General features: G+C 40.0%; 2 protein-coding genes across 8 annotated transcripts in view; one reads left to right on the top strand and one right to left on the bottom strand.

The window, feature by feature from the left end:
* The window catches only part of LOC147162972 (formin-1-like), a 52,926-nt gene extending 50,206 nt beyond the window's left edge, over nt 1–2,720 (bottom strand). For 2 of the 4 annotated variants that reach the window (XM_086094775.1, XM_086094777.1), the window contains exons 1-2: nt 2,619–2,720; nt 420–1,953 (exon numbers count right to left, since the gene is read on the bottom strand). In XM_086094775.1, the coding sequence (XP_085950901.1) occupies nt 420–1,863 (1,444 nt within the window). In that variant the 5' untranslated portion in view covers nt 1,864–1,953; nt 2,619–2,720. Of the gene's footprint in view, nt 1–419; nt 1,954–2,618 lie in introns of those variants that run through there. The other 2 variants (XM_086094779.1, XM_086094778.1) reach the window with 2 other exon arrangements.
* Nucleotides 2,721–5,395: 2,675 nt separating this feature from the next.
* The window catches only part of LOC147162971 (ryanodine receptor 3-like), a 96,455-nt gene continuing 86,496 nt past the window's right edge, over nt 5,396–15,354 (top strand). For all 4 annotated transcript variants that reach the window (XM_086094308.1, XM_086094309.1, XM_086094306.1 and 1 more), the window contains exon 1: nt 5,396–5,867. In XM_086094308.1, the coding sequence (XP_085950434.1) occupies nt 5,820–5,867 (48 nt within the window). In that variant the 5' untranslated portion in view covers nt 5,396–5,819. The remainder of the gene's footprint in view (nt 5,868–15,354) is intronic.

Raw genomic sequence — 15,354 nt, 5'->3', positions numbered from 1 at the left:
ATGATTAGCTGATCATTTAGATCAAGTGTGTTGAAAGAGGGAAACATTTAAAACAGGGCCCACCAATTCCTGTCTACAAATGTCCCTATACTGCATTTTTTAGATGTTTCCCTCCCCCAACACACCTGATTCAAATGATCAGGATCACTATCAAGCTTTTCCAGAGCTTGCTGATGAGCTGATCATTTGAATCAGGACCGAAGTTGGTGACCCCTCCCTGATCATTTTAATCAGGTGTGTTGGAGGAGAAAAACATCTAAAACATGCAGCACTCGAGAACCAGAATTTGACATCAACTACCTAAACAGATTAGCGATGAATGAAGTCCTAGCAATGATTAAACAACAAATGCCAACATCAACGTCAAGATTCAAGAATAAGATTTGGTATGTTCCAAGCGGGTATTCCTAATTGCTCACCTGTGGTTGTGGAGTTGCCGGAAGAATTCCACTTTCCCGAGTAGCTCGGCCGTCTGCTGAGGTTCAAATCCAAATGCGTGACAGTTCGCCTGTTGCCATTCTTGTCAGTGACCTCGGCGAAGAGCTTGGGTTCGTCCGTGTTGCTGGAGCTGTCTCGATCAAGGTCGACATCTTTACCTGAGAGCAGCACGAGGCGATGGTTGAGCTTCGGGCTTGGGGATGGGGCTGGCGACACGCTCTGGAGACTGTTGGAGGCAGGGAAGGACGTGTTGAAGACGCCAGCGAGAGAAGGCGAAGTTGGGGTCTTAGTGTGAGGTTTAGTTGAGGGTAGGAGTTCATGGGGATGGGAAAGAGGCAACTGTAGCCCCTCAGCAAGCTTGGAACCTGTTTTTTCTTGATTGACCCTAACATGAGAGTCTCTGCTTGATTCTCTTGACTGTCCATACTCCTTTGTGTATTTGCTGGTATTTGCTGGGCAAGAATCAGAAGAACTTGACCCATCTTGGCTTGTATGAGCGACGCGTCGCACTTTCCCCTCTAAATCCTGCACTTTAACGACCAAACGCACTCCCTTTTCCCTCTGGTTAGTTTCTGCGAGGAACTTCTTGACAGGCCGGAGGTTACTCCCACTTTCCCTTCGAGTCAGGCCTTCCATCAGGCTGCAAGAAGCCGATTCGAAACCCTGCTCGCTGTCATTCTCTGAGAAGTCATTGCAGAAATCGACGTCTGAATCAAACCTCCGGTTGTCGTCCATTAAGTCCCAGCCCTCTCGCGTCATCTGGAAGGGTTCCTCCAAGGGCAGGAGAAAAGTTTTTACTGCATTCACAAAAGAACTGTGAGACTCATGGATGGACGATGACGTACCTGGAATCTCCTCCGCTGTAGAGACTGCGGTTAAACTATTCCCAGCAGGCAGATCAAAGGATGGAGTTCCATTTGAAATGTCTGTCTTTATCTGACTGCGCGGGGAATACTTTGCACTATCCAGCTTCTTGCCTCCCTTCATCTTCATCTTTCTGCTCTTTGTTGCCGCTTGCTCAAGAGAACTAAAGTTGCTGCTCCTATAGTCAACCTCCGACCCCTCGATGTAATCCTGCATTTTCCCGTCCTGGTTACCCATCTTGACTTTATTGGCACAGTCCCTGCAGAGTGATAAGAGATCTGCCAGCAATTGGTGGTGCTCCGCAGCCAGCAAGCAGAGCTCTGCCTTTGTTGCCCGCTGGTATTGGAAGGCTCTGCCCGAGGACTTGGAAGACTGGCCTCTTTGTTTGGACACAGCGAGATCCTCCTTTCCACAGTCATGGTCATTACTAGTCCGGGCTGAAGGAGGGGTGCGGGTCTTATACTTGAAGCTTGGGACAGGCCGCTTAGGGAAATATAGGCTGATGTTGCTGAGCTCACGGATAGGGACATACAGAAGCAAAACTGTGTGCCTTCCCTCCATGGTGGGCGACGTGTTGATCACCGCAGTTTTTGCAGGAGACGGCCCATCTGCCGCTGGATTTGGCTGCTCATCCTATGACCCGTTCTGATGCTGTTAAATAGTACACAGAAATACAGTTGGCTAAATACGTGAAACACGTAGAGACTGGTGACTTTTGCAGACAGCCATTTTTAGACTATGATATCATTAGCTGCGAATTATATACAATTCTGAATTGTAGACAATGAAAAATATACATAAGCTCAAAGTCAGTCCTGTTTGCTAAAGAGGTAAAATCATAAAGCCCTGAATTATGTCCTTTCTCTTCTTTGTGTTAGCACCACACTGAAAGTACAACATTAACAAACACTTATTTGACTGTGTTTCCTGTCATTCCCCGTTTTTGTTCGATTTTTTCCCCTTTAATCAGCAATGGACAACTTTTAACACTGAGAAAATGCCTCTCTACTGTTTACATCATAATCCCATGAGGTTGATGTCACCTTGTAATAAACAGGAGTAAATGCGTTTCCTTAACAACGTTAGCATCATTTGAAAATAATTTTTTGATCGCACAGCTGCCGATTAACTTCAGATATATTGCGCTATATTTACTGTTAAATGCACACAGAACACTGTTTGATGTTCTATCAGATTTACATCAGTGCAGTTTGCGGTCTTGCGTCACACTGGAAGAAAAAGTGCGCATCGTGCAAGTGCACCTGCAGTAGGTCAAATCAGGACACCTCGTTAAAACAAAATAGGTATTTACTTACCAGATTCACTTGCAAGATGCATGTTTTTGGTCATGTCTGTGTTGCAGCCATCCAAAAGGACTCATCGCGGATTTACTGGGCTCTTCTGCTATGATTGACAAGACTCGCTTCCAATGGATGAAATCTGCACTGCCCAACTGTGATATGATTGGCTTATTTTCAGAACCCTGTTTACAATTTTATTTATTTTTTAAACCAGTGCGGCTGCAGCTCACAGGTAGGCCAAGGTAACTATGGACAGCTAATGATGACGTATTCCTCTCTTTTGGTGGTGGGAGCTTTCAGTGTTCTTTAGAATTTGCGTTTTACACGCTCTTTTCCCCATCTTTTCCCCCCCACAGCCCTTAAAGTTAAACAGTGACACCTAATGGGCAAACTGAGTGTCGAACCTTTTAGGTCGCCTTTGGGATCATAATGACCACCACCAATTTGTTATATTATGGTTGATCGAGTATATGAACTGTATATAAGGTCCATATAAATAAAGTATGCATGTTATAGTTTTAATATTTACTTGTAAATCTGAAATAAATGGTGCATAGCTATAGTCAATAATAATAATAATAATAATAGTAATAACAATAATAATAAAACATTTTAATTTATTTCATAAAAGTGAAAATTATTGATTCGTTATCGTTACAAACAGAGTGAAAACAAAGTTTTTTAATACAGGCCTATACATTTTTTTTTTTATCATTATAGCTTCCATATAATGAAAACATAAAAAAAAACACCAACTAATATTACATAATGATTAAAAATAATAATGTAGGAAATAGGTAGGAAATTAGGAATTTGGCTTCTTCAAAATTATTTGTATTTGTGCATTAATCTGTACAATGAATAATATATAGAAATGTAATGTTATTTTTAACTACAGAATAAATAAACATTTTGACATTGTAATTTATTTAAACACACCTGTATAGCAGATGCGGTATACATCATGAGATGACACTCATATTCTATATCAGGGAAAACCCATTTGTCATTGACACTCTCCTTCAGAATGATGTTGCCAAAAGTGCTTTTTATTAATGAGTTCATTTCGAACTGCAGCAATATTGCTATCTTGGCCAGTGAGAAGTAACCACATCAACTTTTTGACACTGAAAACTCTTTACAGTAAGTGATTGACTGTGGTAATTGTTTCCCCCTTTTTCCCCTTTCAGACATGAGAAGCAAAGAAGAACGCAAGAGTGAGGAGGTTATGGTCAAGTATAAGTGAAAGGAGACTTACGTGGAAGCAGGGATGGAATGGTGGGTATGGTTCATCTTTACAGAATGCTTTAACAACTGCACCACAATCTATGGAGGAGGTGAATATACTTTCAAACATGAGGAATGCCATCATGATGTTCCTTCACAGACTAAAGGGTGGTCTAAAGCCTGCGAAATTCAAGAACGGTAAGACTAGAGATTTCAGAACTTTATCTCATCTCCTCTTTGGTAATATTTTATATCCATGTCTGTCCAAGCACATTAACACAGCCTGTTTGAGGGGAAGCCTCAAACTGGGAGCAACATCACAGGAAGCAGATTTGCAACCACAATTTCAACTACCAGTACAAACCATGCTGCAACTTTTATCTTGGAAATCCTAACCTAATTAAAAATTTGACTTTTGAACTTCTAACAATAGTTTAAAACCCTAATTTGAAACCCAACCCTTGTTTGAAGGGTCAATCTGAAACCCCTAGCCACAGTTTGAAATATAAGTTACTTTGAAAACTGAAGTCACATATTTTGACAGTTTTATTTATTTTTTGTCAGTGTTATAAATTGTGGTTGCACATATTTCAGCCTGACAAGCCTTGTTGCATGAACTGATGAACCCTCTTCAGGTGAGAGGTGAAACATCTTTAAAAACCAGCAGAGAAGACCTGTTGAGATCAATTCAAAGCTCTTATGAATGCATGGACAACTGTCAAGAAAAGCACATCAAAAACAGTCTCCCACACCCATACAGAGTGACTACCAAGGATAGTTGCTATATGGAAAAATGCTAAAGTTAGCCATCTGGCACTGAGGTGAATTTGAAATTTGATTGATTAAGTAAACAGTCGCTTTGCTAAAATATAGTTTAAGTTACACAAGCCATCTGATTTTGAAAGCCCTGGGCAAATTGACATGGCAGCACATATACTCTGAACTCAGATTATATACATTTAAAAAAAAGTCATGTACTGGAAGCAGTGCAGCCAAGAGAAAACCAATGAAACGAAATGAATAAAATGAATGAATTCAGTTTCAGAAAACTAATCTATTCCAATGGGGCTATCAAGAAGAAATACAGTATAATTTAATGGAAAATATATTATAATTAAATTGAAAATTCATTGAAGTTATTCTGACATCTTTTAGGCCAGTAGAGACGGCCTTTGCTAGCACTGATTGTCAACACTCAGTGGTTCCTAAAATGATGGTCGTTAGTTGTAAATTATTTGTAGCGTTGTAGGTCCACTGCTCCGACGATAGAGAGCAGCATTGTATTTGATATTAGGGAGGCCCCTTCACTGAGAGCGTAAATACAGTTTTCATACACGGATACACTATCAGTGACCGATACTATAATTCCCATAGTTAAAATCGCAGACGTAAAAATCTGAGTGAATTAAAATGACTTTCTTAAATTTTTGTAGGTTTTAGGGTCGTTTTAACAACGTTGTCTACTATAGTGCAATGCATCCTAGGATCAGGATTCAGCTGTGGCCAAACATTGATTGTCTAGACGTGTTGCTCATCTGCGCTCATACAGTAAATGGAAGCTGACGTGATAATGTGCACGCTTTCACGGCCCATTTTGCAGGGGTTCCGAGAGTCTCGAATAAACAACATTGGTTGTTATTATCGCGGTTTGAATGTCACGCTTGCATTTACACGCTCTGAGGGTGACGTCGTAGACGTGTCTGCTTCTCCTTGTTTCCACGCCACGTCGTCAACAGTCGCTCCAGTCAGCATCAGCATCATCTTCAGCAGCAGCAGCAAGAGCAGCATCCTCTTTGCACACTCTCCTCCTTCCTCCTCCTCCCTTCCTTCCTTCCTCCCACCTCCTCCTCCTCCCCGGGGGCCGCCGGTGAAGGAGGCTTGTACACCGGGGTTTGGCCGGCAGTCTCGCCGCTGTATGACCGTGGATTAGCTGCATGCTCACGTCGACCGGGAAGAGGAGCCAGCGCCTGAGCGGGCTCACTTGCAGCCATGGCTGAAGGTGGAGAAGGAGAGGATGAGATTCAGTTCCTCAGAACTGTGAGTACACGTTTGCTGATGCGCTGCCCTGCAGACTTCTCTTTGTCGTTCATCCCGTGTAAAGGAGGTTGTTTATGTCTCAATCAAGTGCCCGTCATGTGGGATGGTTTTATTTCATGTCATAACCTATAAATAACTTGATAGAGCCTTGTGCACATCTTGAAGACGGTGATAGTGTTGCCTTATTGTTTGTGCAGCAGCTCAGTGATTCCTTCATATGCACTATGCAGTCTTTGAATGAAGTTGACGATAAGTCCATCAAGCCATCTTAAATCTTTGTTTGTCAAGATAGATAAATATTCATTTAACATTATGTATGTTGTGTAGACTGTAGAACATACTATACATAATTGGACAGTTGTTTGTAATGGTTTGGTTTACGTATAGCGTAAATGTTTTTAACCTTTTGTACTATATTTCTTTAGAGCAGTGGGTCTTAACCCGGGTTCGATCGCACCCCAGGGGTTCGGTGAGTCAGTCTCAGAGGTTTGGTGGAGGTTAAGACACACACCCGACTCAAACGATTTATGATGATTGGCTTCAGGTGGTAACGCTACATTGCTTGGCCTGTCTGTGCAGGAGGGAATTTTGTGCGCTCAGTAGTCGACTTGTGACTGTTGTGATGGTACGTCGTGTGATCTGTAATTCTTTCATGCTGACTATGTCGAGCAAAAAAAGAAAGTGGTTGAACGAATATGTACAATACAAATTCACATAGAACGGAACATATGGTGTTCCACAGGGTTCAATTCTGGTGCCTCTTTCTGTTTCCATTGTATCTGCTGCCCCTGGCTTTCAAGTGCTCTATTAATGTAGAGTTGAGTTGAGTGATGGGAGTCTGCGTCCAACTGCATGATTTGAAACGCCAAGTTGAACAATTCTAGTCCAGCAAAACTTGCTTTTAGCAAAACTAGAAGAACGCTTACAGCTGCATGGAGATGTTTTTTTTTTTTTCAATAAAGAGGGTTCGGTGGATGTGCATAGGAAACTGGTGAGGTTCAGTACTTCCAATAAGGTTAAAAACCACTGCTGTCGTTAGAGGAGCTTCTAAAAGTTTTCTTACACTCTCTAGCAATAACAGAGGGAAAATATTAAAAACAGTTGTCAGTGCGATGCAAGGCATCTTTACAACTACAACTATACAACCACAATTATAGTCATATTATTGAATAAATTAACTGCACATATTTTTTTGTAAAGTCACCATTTTAGGTAGAGCTCATCTTCTGGATCTTTTTAGAATGTGCAGGTGTATCTCATCTTAAGCTCTAGCCTTGGCCTGTGCAGCAACAGCAGCAAAGGTCTACGCAACTAAGCGGAGTAAAATTCATTCAAATATTCATTGTTATTCCTGATCATAGCAATTTAGTATGATGAGGACAGACAAGGGGCTCCGGGTTCAACGTGATTTGCAGTATCAGTTTAAACAAACGGGAAAACTGTTGGCAAAAATAGATGATGACATAATGTGGCCATTTGTGGTCAAATCCCATTAAAGTCGAATAACAAGGGGTTCTTACTGTATGTCTTTGTCCTCCATTTTTAATTAGTTATTCAATTTCTACCGAACAAAAACAACTGTCAAAATGTCAACATGAATCCAAGAAACATGGCTCCATAGCACATGAACCACGTACCTAAATTATGAAGTCTTGAATATGTAGTCGATGCACTTTCTTCCCCCAAGAACTGCAGTGATCTTTTAAAACGTTCCTTTCTCTCGCTCACTGTCGCCTGATACCTCCTGCTCGTTTGTCCCCATAACCACTCAACCTTTTAACCGCGGTGCATAGAGGTCACCAAATCAGCACGTGTCCCGCTCCTAAAAGGAGCTGACATTTCTGCGCCGCTGCTCCTCCTTTCTGGGAAAGAATGTAAATGGCATCCTTTTATAATTGTATTTTTTTTTCATAGGCTCGCCTATTTTTGGATTTGGTACTTTTAGGTCAGTGAACAAGCTTGGTGTGCACGTGTGTGTGTGTGTGTGTGTGTGTGTGTGTGTTGAATGCAAATGTGGAGCTGTGTGGTGCAGTCAGGCTGCACCAGACGTGCCACAGCAGAACACAGTGCAGAAATTATTCATCAGTCCAAGCACGGCGTGGACACACACATACATGCATTTATGTAGCGTAGGTGCTCAATTTACAGCTCATTCCTGCAGAAATTAATGCTCAACATAGATACATGTAAGCTTATGCCAACAGAGCAGCATGATTACACACATACACACACAGTAAACTATGTGCCATGCATTTAAGTCACTATCGGTTTGCCTGTATGGAGGCTGTATGTTTCCTGCTCGCATTTATATGTTACCCGTTATTGGAGTCAAAGCGCTTGATAAAGCAGTTTGCAAACTGCTTCTTCTTCTCTAACAACAGAAAGTAATTTCCCTGGAGTGGGAGTAGAAATTACCCCTGCCGGACTACTGCCTATAAAGCCAACTCTGTGGGAGGAGAGGAAAAGATGTGAGGCAACCCCTGAAGTTGACTCGGTTGTGGGTAATTTGGTGTTGACAGGAAGGGGAGCAGTGTTGATGGTGAGCCAGGAGACTTTGCTTCCTCCAAACTGTTGTTTAACTCTTTGAGTGCCGTTGCATGAATTGCAGTCAACGGGAATCCTAATGAGCGCCGCCAGCGATGACAATTGTCTTCAACTGGGTTGTTGTTGTTTGTCTTTTAAATGGGAATGAGCAAAGAAAAGTCATAAGCAGCTCTGCTTTGATCATTAAGCTGGAACAATAATAATAAAAAAAGTGAATAAATAAATAAATAAGTAGAAATAAACATTTACTATGACCAGGGCTGGACTGGTCATCTGGCATCCAGGGCAGATGCCCGGTGGGCCAGCCTCTTTTAATTAATATTCTACATTTTACCCCAAGAGACTGGCCTACAATTTAGAGAGACCAGTTTGTTAATCTGGTTCGACTACAGATAACAAACTCAAGCATCATCAGTGGCAGAACTACATGTTAGACAGGAGTTGGGCTGGGCTGGGGCTGGCCCTAAGTCAAAATTCCAGGGCCGATTTTTGTGTGCCAGTCCAGAAACCCATAAACATGCCGGCTCTCTGAAAATGTGACCGTTACAAGCAGCTAGTGATTGATCAAAGTTAAATCTACTACAAAGAGTGTGTCACAAAAGAGAAAAAAGATGATGGACGTTATTTAAATTTAGAAGAAGAAGCAAGAATGTAATGTACACACACACAAGGTTGTAAAGTTTGTCAAATATTTGTAAAAAAACAAAACAAAAAACAACCTAAAACAAACATTATTATTATTTTCATTGTTGTTGTTGGTATTTTATAAAAGAAAAACAAACGATTCAGTTGTTTGAGGCGTCATTAAAGCTAATATTATGAAATAGTATGAGGTAGGAAAAAAAGAGTGTAATCCAAGAGTCTAACATTTGGTTGTTTCTGTGTTTACATAATACAATATTCTGTGAGCCTTGAAAGATCAGTCAGAGTGCTCAATAGTAGCGGTGTTAGAAAAAATTGATTCGGCAATATATCGCAATATTACAGCACGCAATTCTCAAATCTATTCGATATGCTGTCGAATCGATTTTTAAACATCCATTTTTTTATGGAAATATTCAACAAAATGTCTTACTGAGGGTTAGGATTCAAACATTAAGCATGGAAGAATGTTATATTAATGGAACATTAAGCCTTAATATTTTATTTCAGTGCTGTTCATACATGAAACTGACTGTTTGTTAAATGCAGTGGCTCATTATAAGTCAGAATTTTCAGAGAAATACATTTTTATACAAATCTTACAGTGTACATGTACAAGTTTACTTCTTAGTATTTTTTAAATTTGAGGGAAAAAAATCGCAATCAACAATTTATAGATTCGTATCGGGATTAATCGGTATTGAATCGAATTGTGGCCTATGAATCGTGATACGAATCGAATCGCCAGGTACTAGGCAGGAACTTGTACACATCCTGCTTGGAATCGGAGTTGCCCTAAGATGCACCAATAGTGGCTTCATAATGAGCAAGGAATGGAATATGAATAGAACATCAGCTTATGGTCACATGAATCAGACTGCTCATTATCCACGAGTAGTTCTCTAAATGAATTGGTAGCGCACTGCGTGTAGTGTCATTAGACTAGACCCGGAAGGGAGCAAAAAGAGGGATTCGGAAAAACATGCAGTATGTCGGTAAGTGCACAAACAAGCACAACCTTGCTGTTGCGGGGATCCCTGCAAGGCGCATATAATATTTGGGCAACTTATTATCAGTCTGAGTGGGCGTAGCGACTTTGATAAGGCCAGACTGACTCTGTGACTAACATGCTGTGGCAGCGCTCGGCTTGTTTATGTGAAGGTACCGGGATTGCTTTGCATTCAGGCGATGACTGTCAGTGTGGAAGCATAGAGGAAGAAAAAGACAGGGTATATTAATTAGCTGTACTACCAAAACAAACAAAACAAAACAACAATAGAGCAGGTGTTAAGTGTCAAAGTTGACTGTCAAGTGTGTGTTTCATTTGTGCCAACCTGGCAACTCAGTCACTGTTGCGGCGCACTTGCTAGTCAGTGGAGTAGCTTCACTGGATCATGGAAGGAACCCCGAGGGTGATTACATTTAGATTTACAGATTATATTTTTGATGGAGTTGTCAAAAAAAGGACGGCAAAATGCCTGGTTTGTGTCTCAAAGATAAATACACAACGTCAAACGTAATTCATCACTACAGGTAAGCTAACATGTTTTGCTAGCAATTACAAGATATGTTATGGATTGGGGCTGGCGAAATCTGACAGGACTCGGGACACAAGGGTAAACAAAAAAAGGCACATTTGGTCATCCTTCGGACCTTAATTATTATGTGTGTGTATACATTAATTACTATGTGTGAACATGCATGTAAGTAACGTAATTAGAGGTGGAAAAGTTTATGAAACCTCTCTGAGCTCTTTGTTTTCACTTTCCACTGTTGCGGTTTGGTTCGCATCGTGACGCAGGACATGCTTGAAGTTGAGACTTGAAGGTTGTGACTAGAGACTGGCTTGCAATTTGCACGTAGGTGACTTACTCTCACCTCAAATGTTTTCATTCTTCTTAAAAAAAATTTTTTTTTTACAATTCCCTCAGTTTTCTTTCCCCCTCAAAACCACGGCTTATGCTAATGACACGAGCTACGCGGTGTATTTGTACGCTGTGATGATAAAACACCTCGCTAGTCTTTATCGCTGCATTCATAAGACGGAAAATATTTGATTTGAATTTAAACTGAACATGTTTGATGACCTCAACGTGTATCTTCTCATTTAAATTCATTCATGGTGTTGTGATGTCAGATTCCTCATGTTTATTAGAAATATCACTTTTATGTATACAAGTTTGCTACTAAATGGAGCTGCCATCCGAGGGTACTGAAGATGTTATTTAATGATTGAAATAGTGATGTGTGTGAAAGTACTGCTCGCTGGTTCAGAGTTAACTCGTGGTGTTCTGCAGTATAGTGTAGTATAGCTCTGTGTTTAATACAATTAAGGAAAAATGCCATCACGATTGTGATAGCTGTCATTTCAATATCTCATTACCAACTGACATTTATTGAATAAATGTGCAATGTGTGAGTTTTTAGCAGACGTGACATTCATATGCAAGATAAAGAAACTGGTGATGTGTCATGTAGTGAAATGGTAAAGTACAATAAAGTGTCATTGTAAATGCACATTTTAAACCCTCTCAAAATGTGAAGCCATCTGTATTGATAAAAAAAATATATACGGATGAACGTACACCTCTGAGGCTGCATCACTATTGATTTTCCTCATCACTCTCATTTTGCATCACCCGGGACAATATCATCAACCATCGAGTTCCGCGCAACAAAGTTGGTTTGTCGCGATAGTGGTGTTCAGCAGGGACAATTTCCCTCTGTTGCGTGATGATGACAGATAAAATTGGCCTGTGAGGTAGCGGGCAAGCCCACAGACATGCCGGTGTAAAGCAGCTGTAATGAGCTATTGATCGTGCCACCAAATGAAGAAATTTCTGCAGTAGTGTCAGTGGCATGCAGTAAGCAGCCCTGATTGATCCCGTTTGTCAGGGTGTGAATATTTAACAAGGCGGTGACTGAAGCGTCTCTCAGTGGAAGACCCTGTTATTCTTTATGTATCTTTGTTATACATCTGATGTGTGCTCAATACTTGACTATGGTTGGTTGGATACTGATTTATATTTTTTATTGGATGTTGGATTCACTTTATCAGTATGCCATTGAGAACTTTGCTGTCATGTGTCACCTTTTGGCAATTATAAATCTTTTTAGGGGGCGTGGCAGAGCTCGGGAAGCACAATGTTAACAACAACATGCCTAACTTAATTGACCTCTGTGATTAATCTTGCACAAAACTTAAATATCGTATATTATAGTGATGCATCCATCCAGAGAAAAGTTAAGCCTGATAAAAAAAGAAAAGAAAAGAAAAAGAAGCACATATGCAAGTCGAGCCACAAATGACGTTGGCCTGAGTATTTTAACTATATAAGCCAATTCCTTATTAGATGCATAGAAGAAGAAGAGTCTGTTATCTGTCCTCTCTCTCAAGAGGAAGAGCAAGCTGCGCAAGCGACAGCCGTGTTACCACAGGAACAATGTCAGTGTGTCACATTTTATTCATTAAAAGTCGTCCCTCTTTTGGCTGCGCTTATGAATCATTCTCTTACACGCATCAATTCTGCTATCTGCCTGTAATGGGGTCCAATGTTCTTCTTCCCACTGTGCCCAGAGTAAGCCATTTAAAGGAGTGTTAACTGCAGCAATCTGCTGCTGTTAAGCTTACGTTGCCCTCCCTCGTAGCAAGGTGGAATTTTCTCTCAGGCTCGAGACAGCTCCCGACAAAAAAAAACACTTCTCTGTCTTTATGCTTTGGGCAAGGTTTTTGTCACCAAAGTAAGTTTTGGAATGGATTTTCCAAATTATGAAGTGCCGCTTCTGACAAACAGACTGTTTTGACGACAAGGAATTGCTTTTTGTCATAACCTTTCCTAAGAATTGTCAGCTATCACAAAAAGTTTTCCCACTGTGCTCTTTCCTGTTGTCTCCCATTCTCTACTCTGATTATGTTGTAAAGAGTCTCAGCTGCGCTTTAGAGTTAACGTGAAAGCTTCACCTGCGTATCATCAACAGTCCCTGAGCAAACAGAGCTTGACGTAACCGTGTCTCAGCTGTAAGTCGGTCTTGTCTCCCCTCTGCAAGGACAGCTGCATTGATACATGGATGAGCATGGAGGAAGAATTGGAGTCATGGCATGCTTTAAAAGGTCATTCGTGGAGTGTATGTCAAATATGTTGAAAATGGGGCGTTTCCAGGCAGATAGGACTAATTTGACAAAAAAAAAAAATCTGTTATACATGAACTATTATTCAATCACCCTGACCTCAATATGAAATATCTATTGAATAACCTATCATATGGCACAGCTCAAGCATGAATTCCCTGGTATCTTCTTCTTTTCCTTTCGGTATGAGGCTGGAAAATCATTCAGTGGACACTTCATTAGGTACTCGTCCATATGCAAATGATTAAAAACTGGCAGTATTCAGTCCAATTCTGCAGCTGTGCTAATTACAACAATATTGTAATAATTTAATTATTTTTTTGATCCATCTAAAAGCCGCAGTGGTCATATGATGACAAAGGTCTTAAGTAAAAAAAAAAAAAAAAAAGGCAACAAAACACAACCACATTTAAACAAACATGACAAAACAACAGCAGCAACACAAGTGGTATTAGTTCCTAGACAAAATAGCCTTTTGTTATTTTTCTTGAAAACCAAAGTACCGGAATTTGCTTTGTGTACACGGTACAACAAATACGCTGCTCGTGTTACTCCCCCACTCGGCCTCCAAGAAGCTTTTTCACCTAAAAATACAACATGTTTCACAAAGAGCCTCAATTCCCTCGGCAAATGAGGAAGAGGAGCAGGGGATTGTTGTTTGTTCCTCCTTACTCCCCCAACTACAAACCCCTACTAAAATGTTGCCACAATGCCACCACGTCGAGTATGGAAAATACAGTAGAGGAGAAGCAATGCTGCCAGGCGCTGTGAAACAGTTTTAACTATTCCGGTGCTTTGGTACTGTAGCATGACAGACTTATACCTCTAGACCAGGTAGGGGTTTGATCTTCATTTGAAGTTCACTTAAAATGTTCACAGATGACTCACTGTCGCTTTCACATTTCATTTGACATTTGCTTTGATTCTGTTCTTAAAATTCAATGTTGGACTGGATATGTTGGAAAAATACAAAAGTGTAAAGTCTGTCTGAATGCTTAATTTTTTTTTAAATCTTTTAAATCAATTATTATGAATACCCTACAGACACCATTAATTTACCCTATATATATATGGATAAATTCACATAGCACTGCCGTGCATCATTCCATTGAATGGCGTTTACAGTACATACACATACAGTGGACGTTGACGCCGCAGCCATATTGGATGAGGCAAAGTGAAGCTATTTGTAAAGATGTCTTGTTCACTTTCTCCTTGGAGATGTATCATCAACTCATTGGATTAATAAGGAACCATTACCGTTGATTATATTATCCCATTCTAACTCAATCTTACTAATATATTCTGCTTTAATGATGAATACAATTGCCACATCCAATATGGCGGATGCGCTGACATATCGCTTCGAAGGGGCCACCTCTTTGAACGGTGTCTGCAGCAGAATTAAAAAGAAAAAAGGAAAGCAAAATCCAACCTCATTTTAGATGAACAAACGATATGCGGATCCTGTGGTTTCTTTTTTCAAGTGGCTCTCTAGTTGTAATGGAATTAGTTAAGTAAATATTTGATAATTGTTTAAATTAATTAAATATAAACAATACAATACAAATATGTTATTTTATTATTAAAATAATATGCTAATTAAACCATTTTGCATTTTTTACATACACATCTAAATTTTAGATGCTTCTTTGTCTCACCTAATTTTAGAATGACCTGGCCTATATTTGTCCATTACAGGAATAAATGTAGCCCTTGAGCACAAAAGTTTGCTTACCCCTGTTTTACATAATAACATCTTATATTGTAGAAAATAATTGGAGCAACATTAGTGTCATATTTTATTTGCCATTTTGTTGCCCTTTTACTTTAATGGGTGAGTACATTCCCTTTTTCCAAGTGTTCAGGACTTGTCTTTGTGACAGATTGCAACTTGCTGCTGTCCGATTGTACTACCAAAAATCTTTTGCAAGAGCTGTAGTATGTTTTTTTTGTGTGTATTTCAAATGTACACCCGCTTGACTTCAATACACATCTAAGGATGATATTTTCAGAGGCTACACATGTGAACTTTGAAACTCAGTAATCATTAACACTATCATATGTATTTCACACAAGTTAATTTAATTCACACGTTACAATAAATCAATGCAATTGCTTCTATTGGTCAACTACTAACTATAAATGATAAGGATGCTCTGGTAATAAATA

The sequence above is a fragment of the Leptonotus elevatus genome, chromosome 14 (assembly GCF_054856555.1).
Source record: "Leptonotus elevatus isolate MCC_2025b chromosome 14, RoL_Lele_1.0, whole genome shotgun sequence".
Taxonomy (NCBI): domain Eukaryota; kingdom Metazoa; phylum Chordata; class Actinopteri; order Syngnathiformes; family Syngnathidae; genus Leptonotus; species Leptonotus elevatus.
This window is presented reverse-complemented; position numbering and strand designations above follow the sequence as displayed.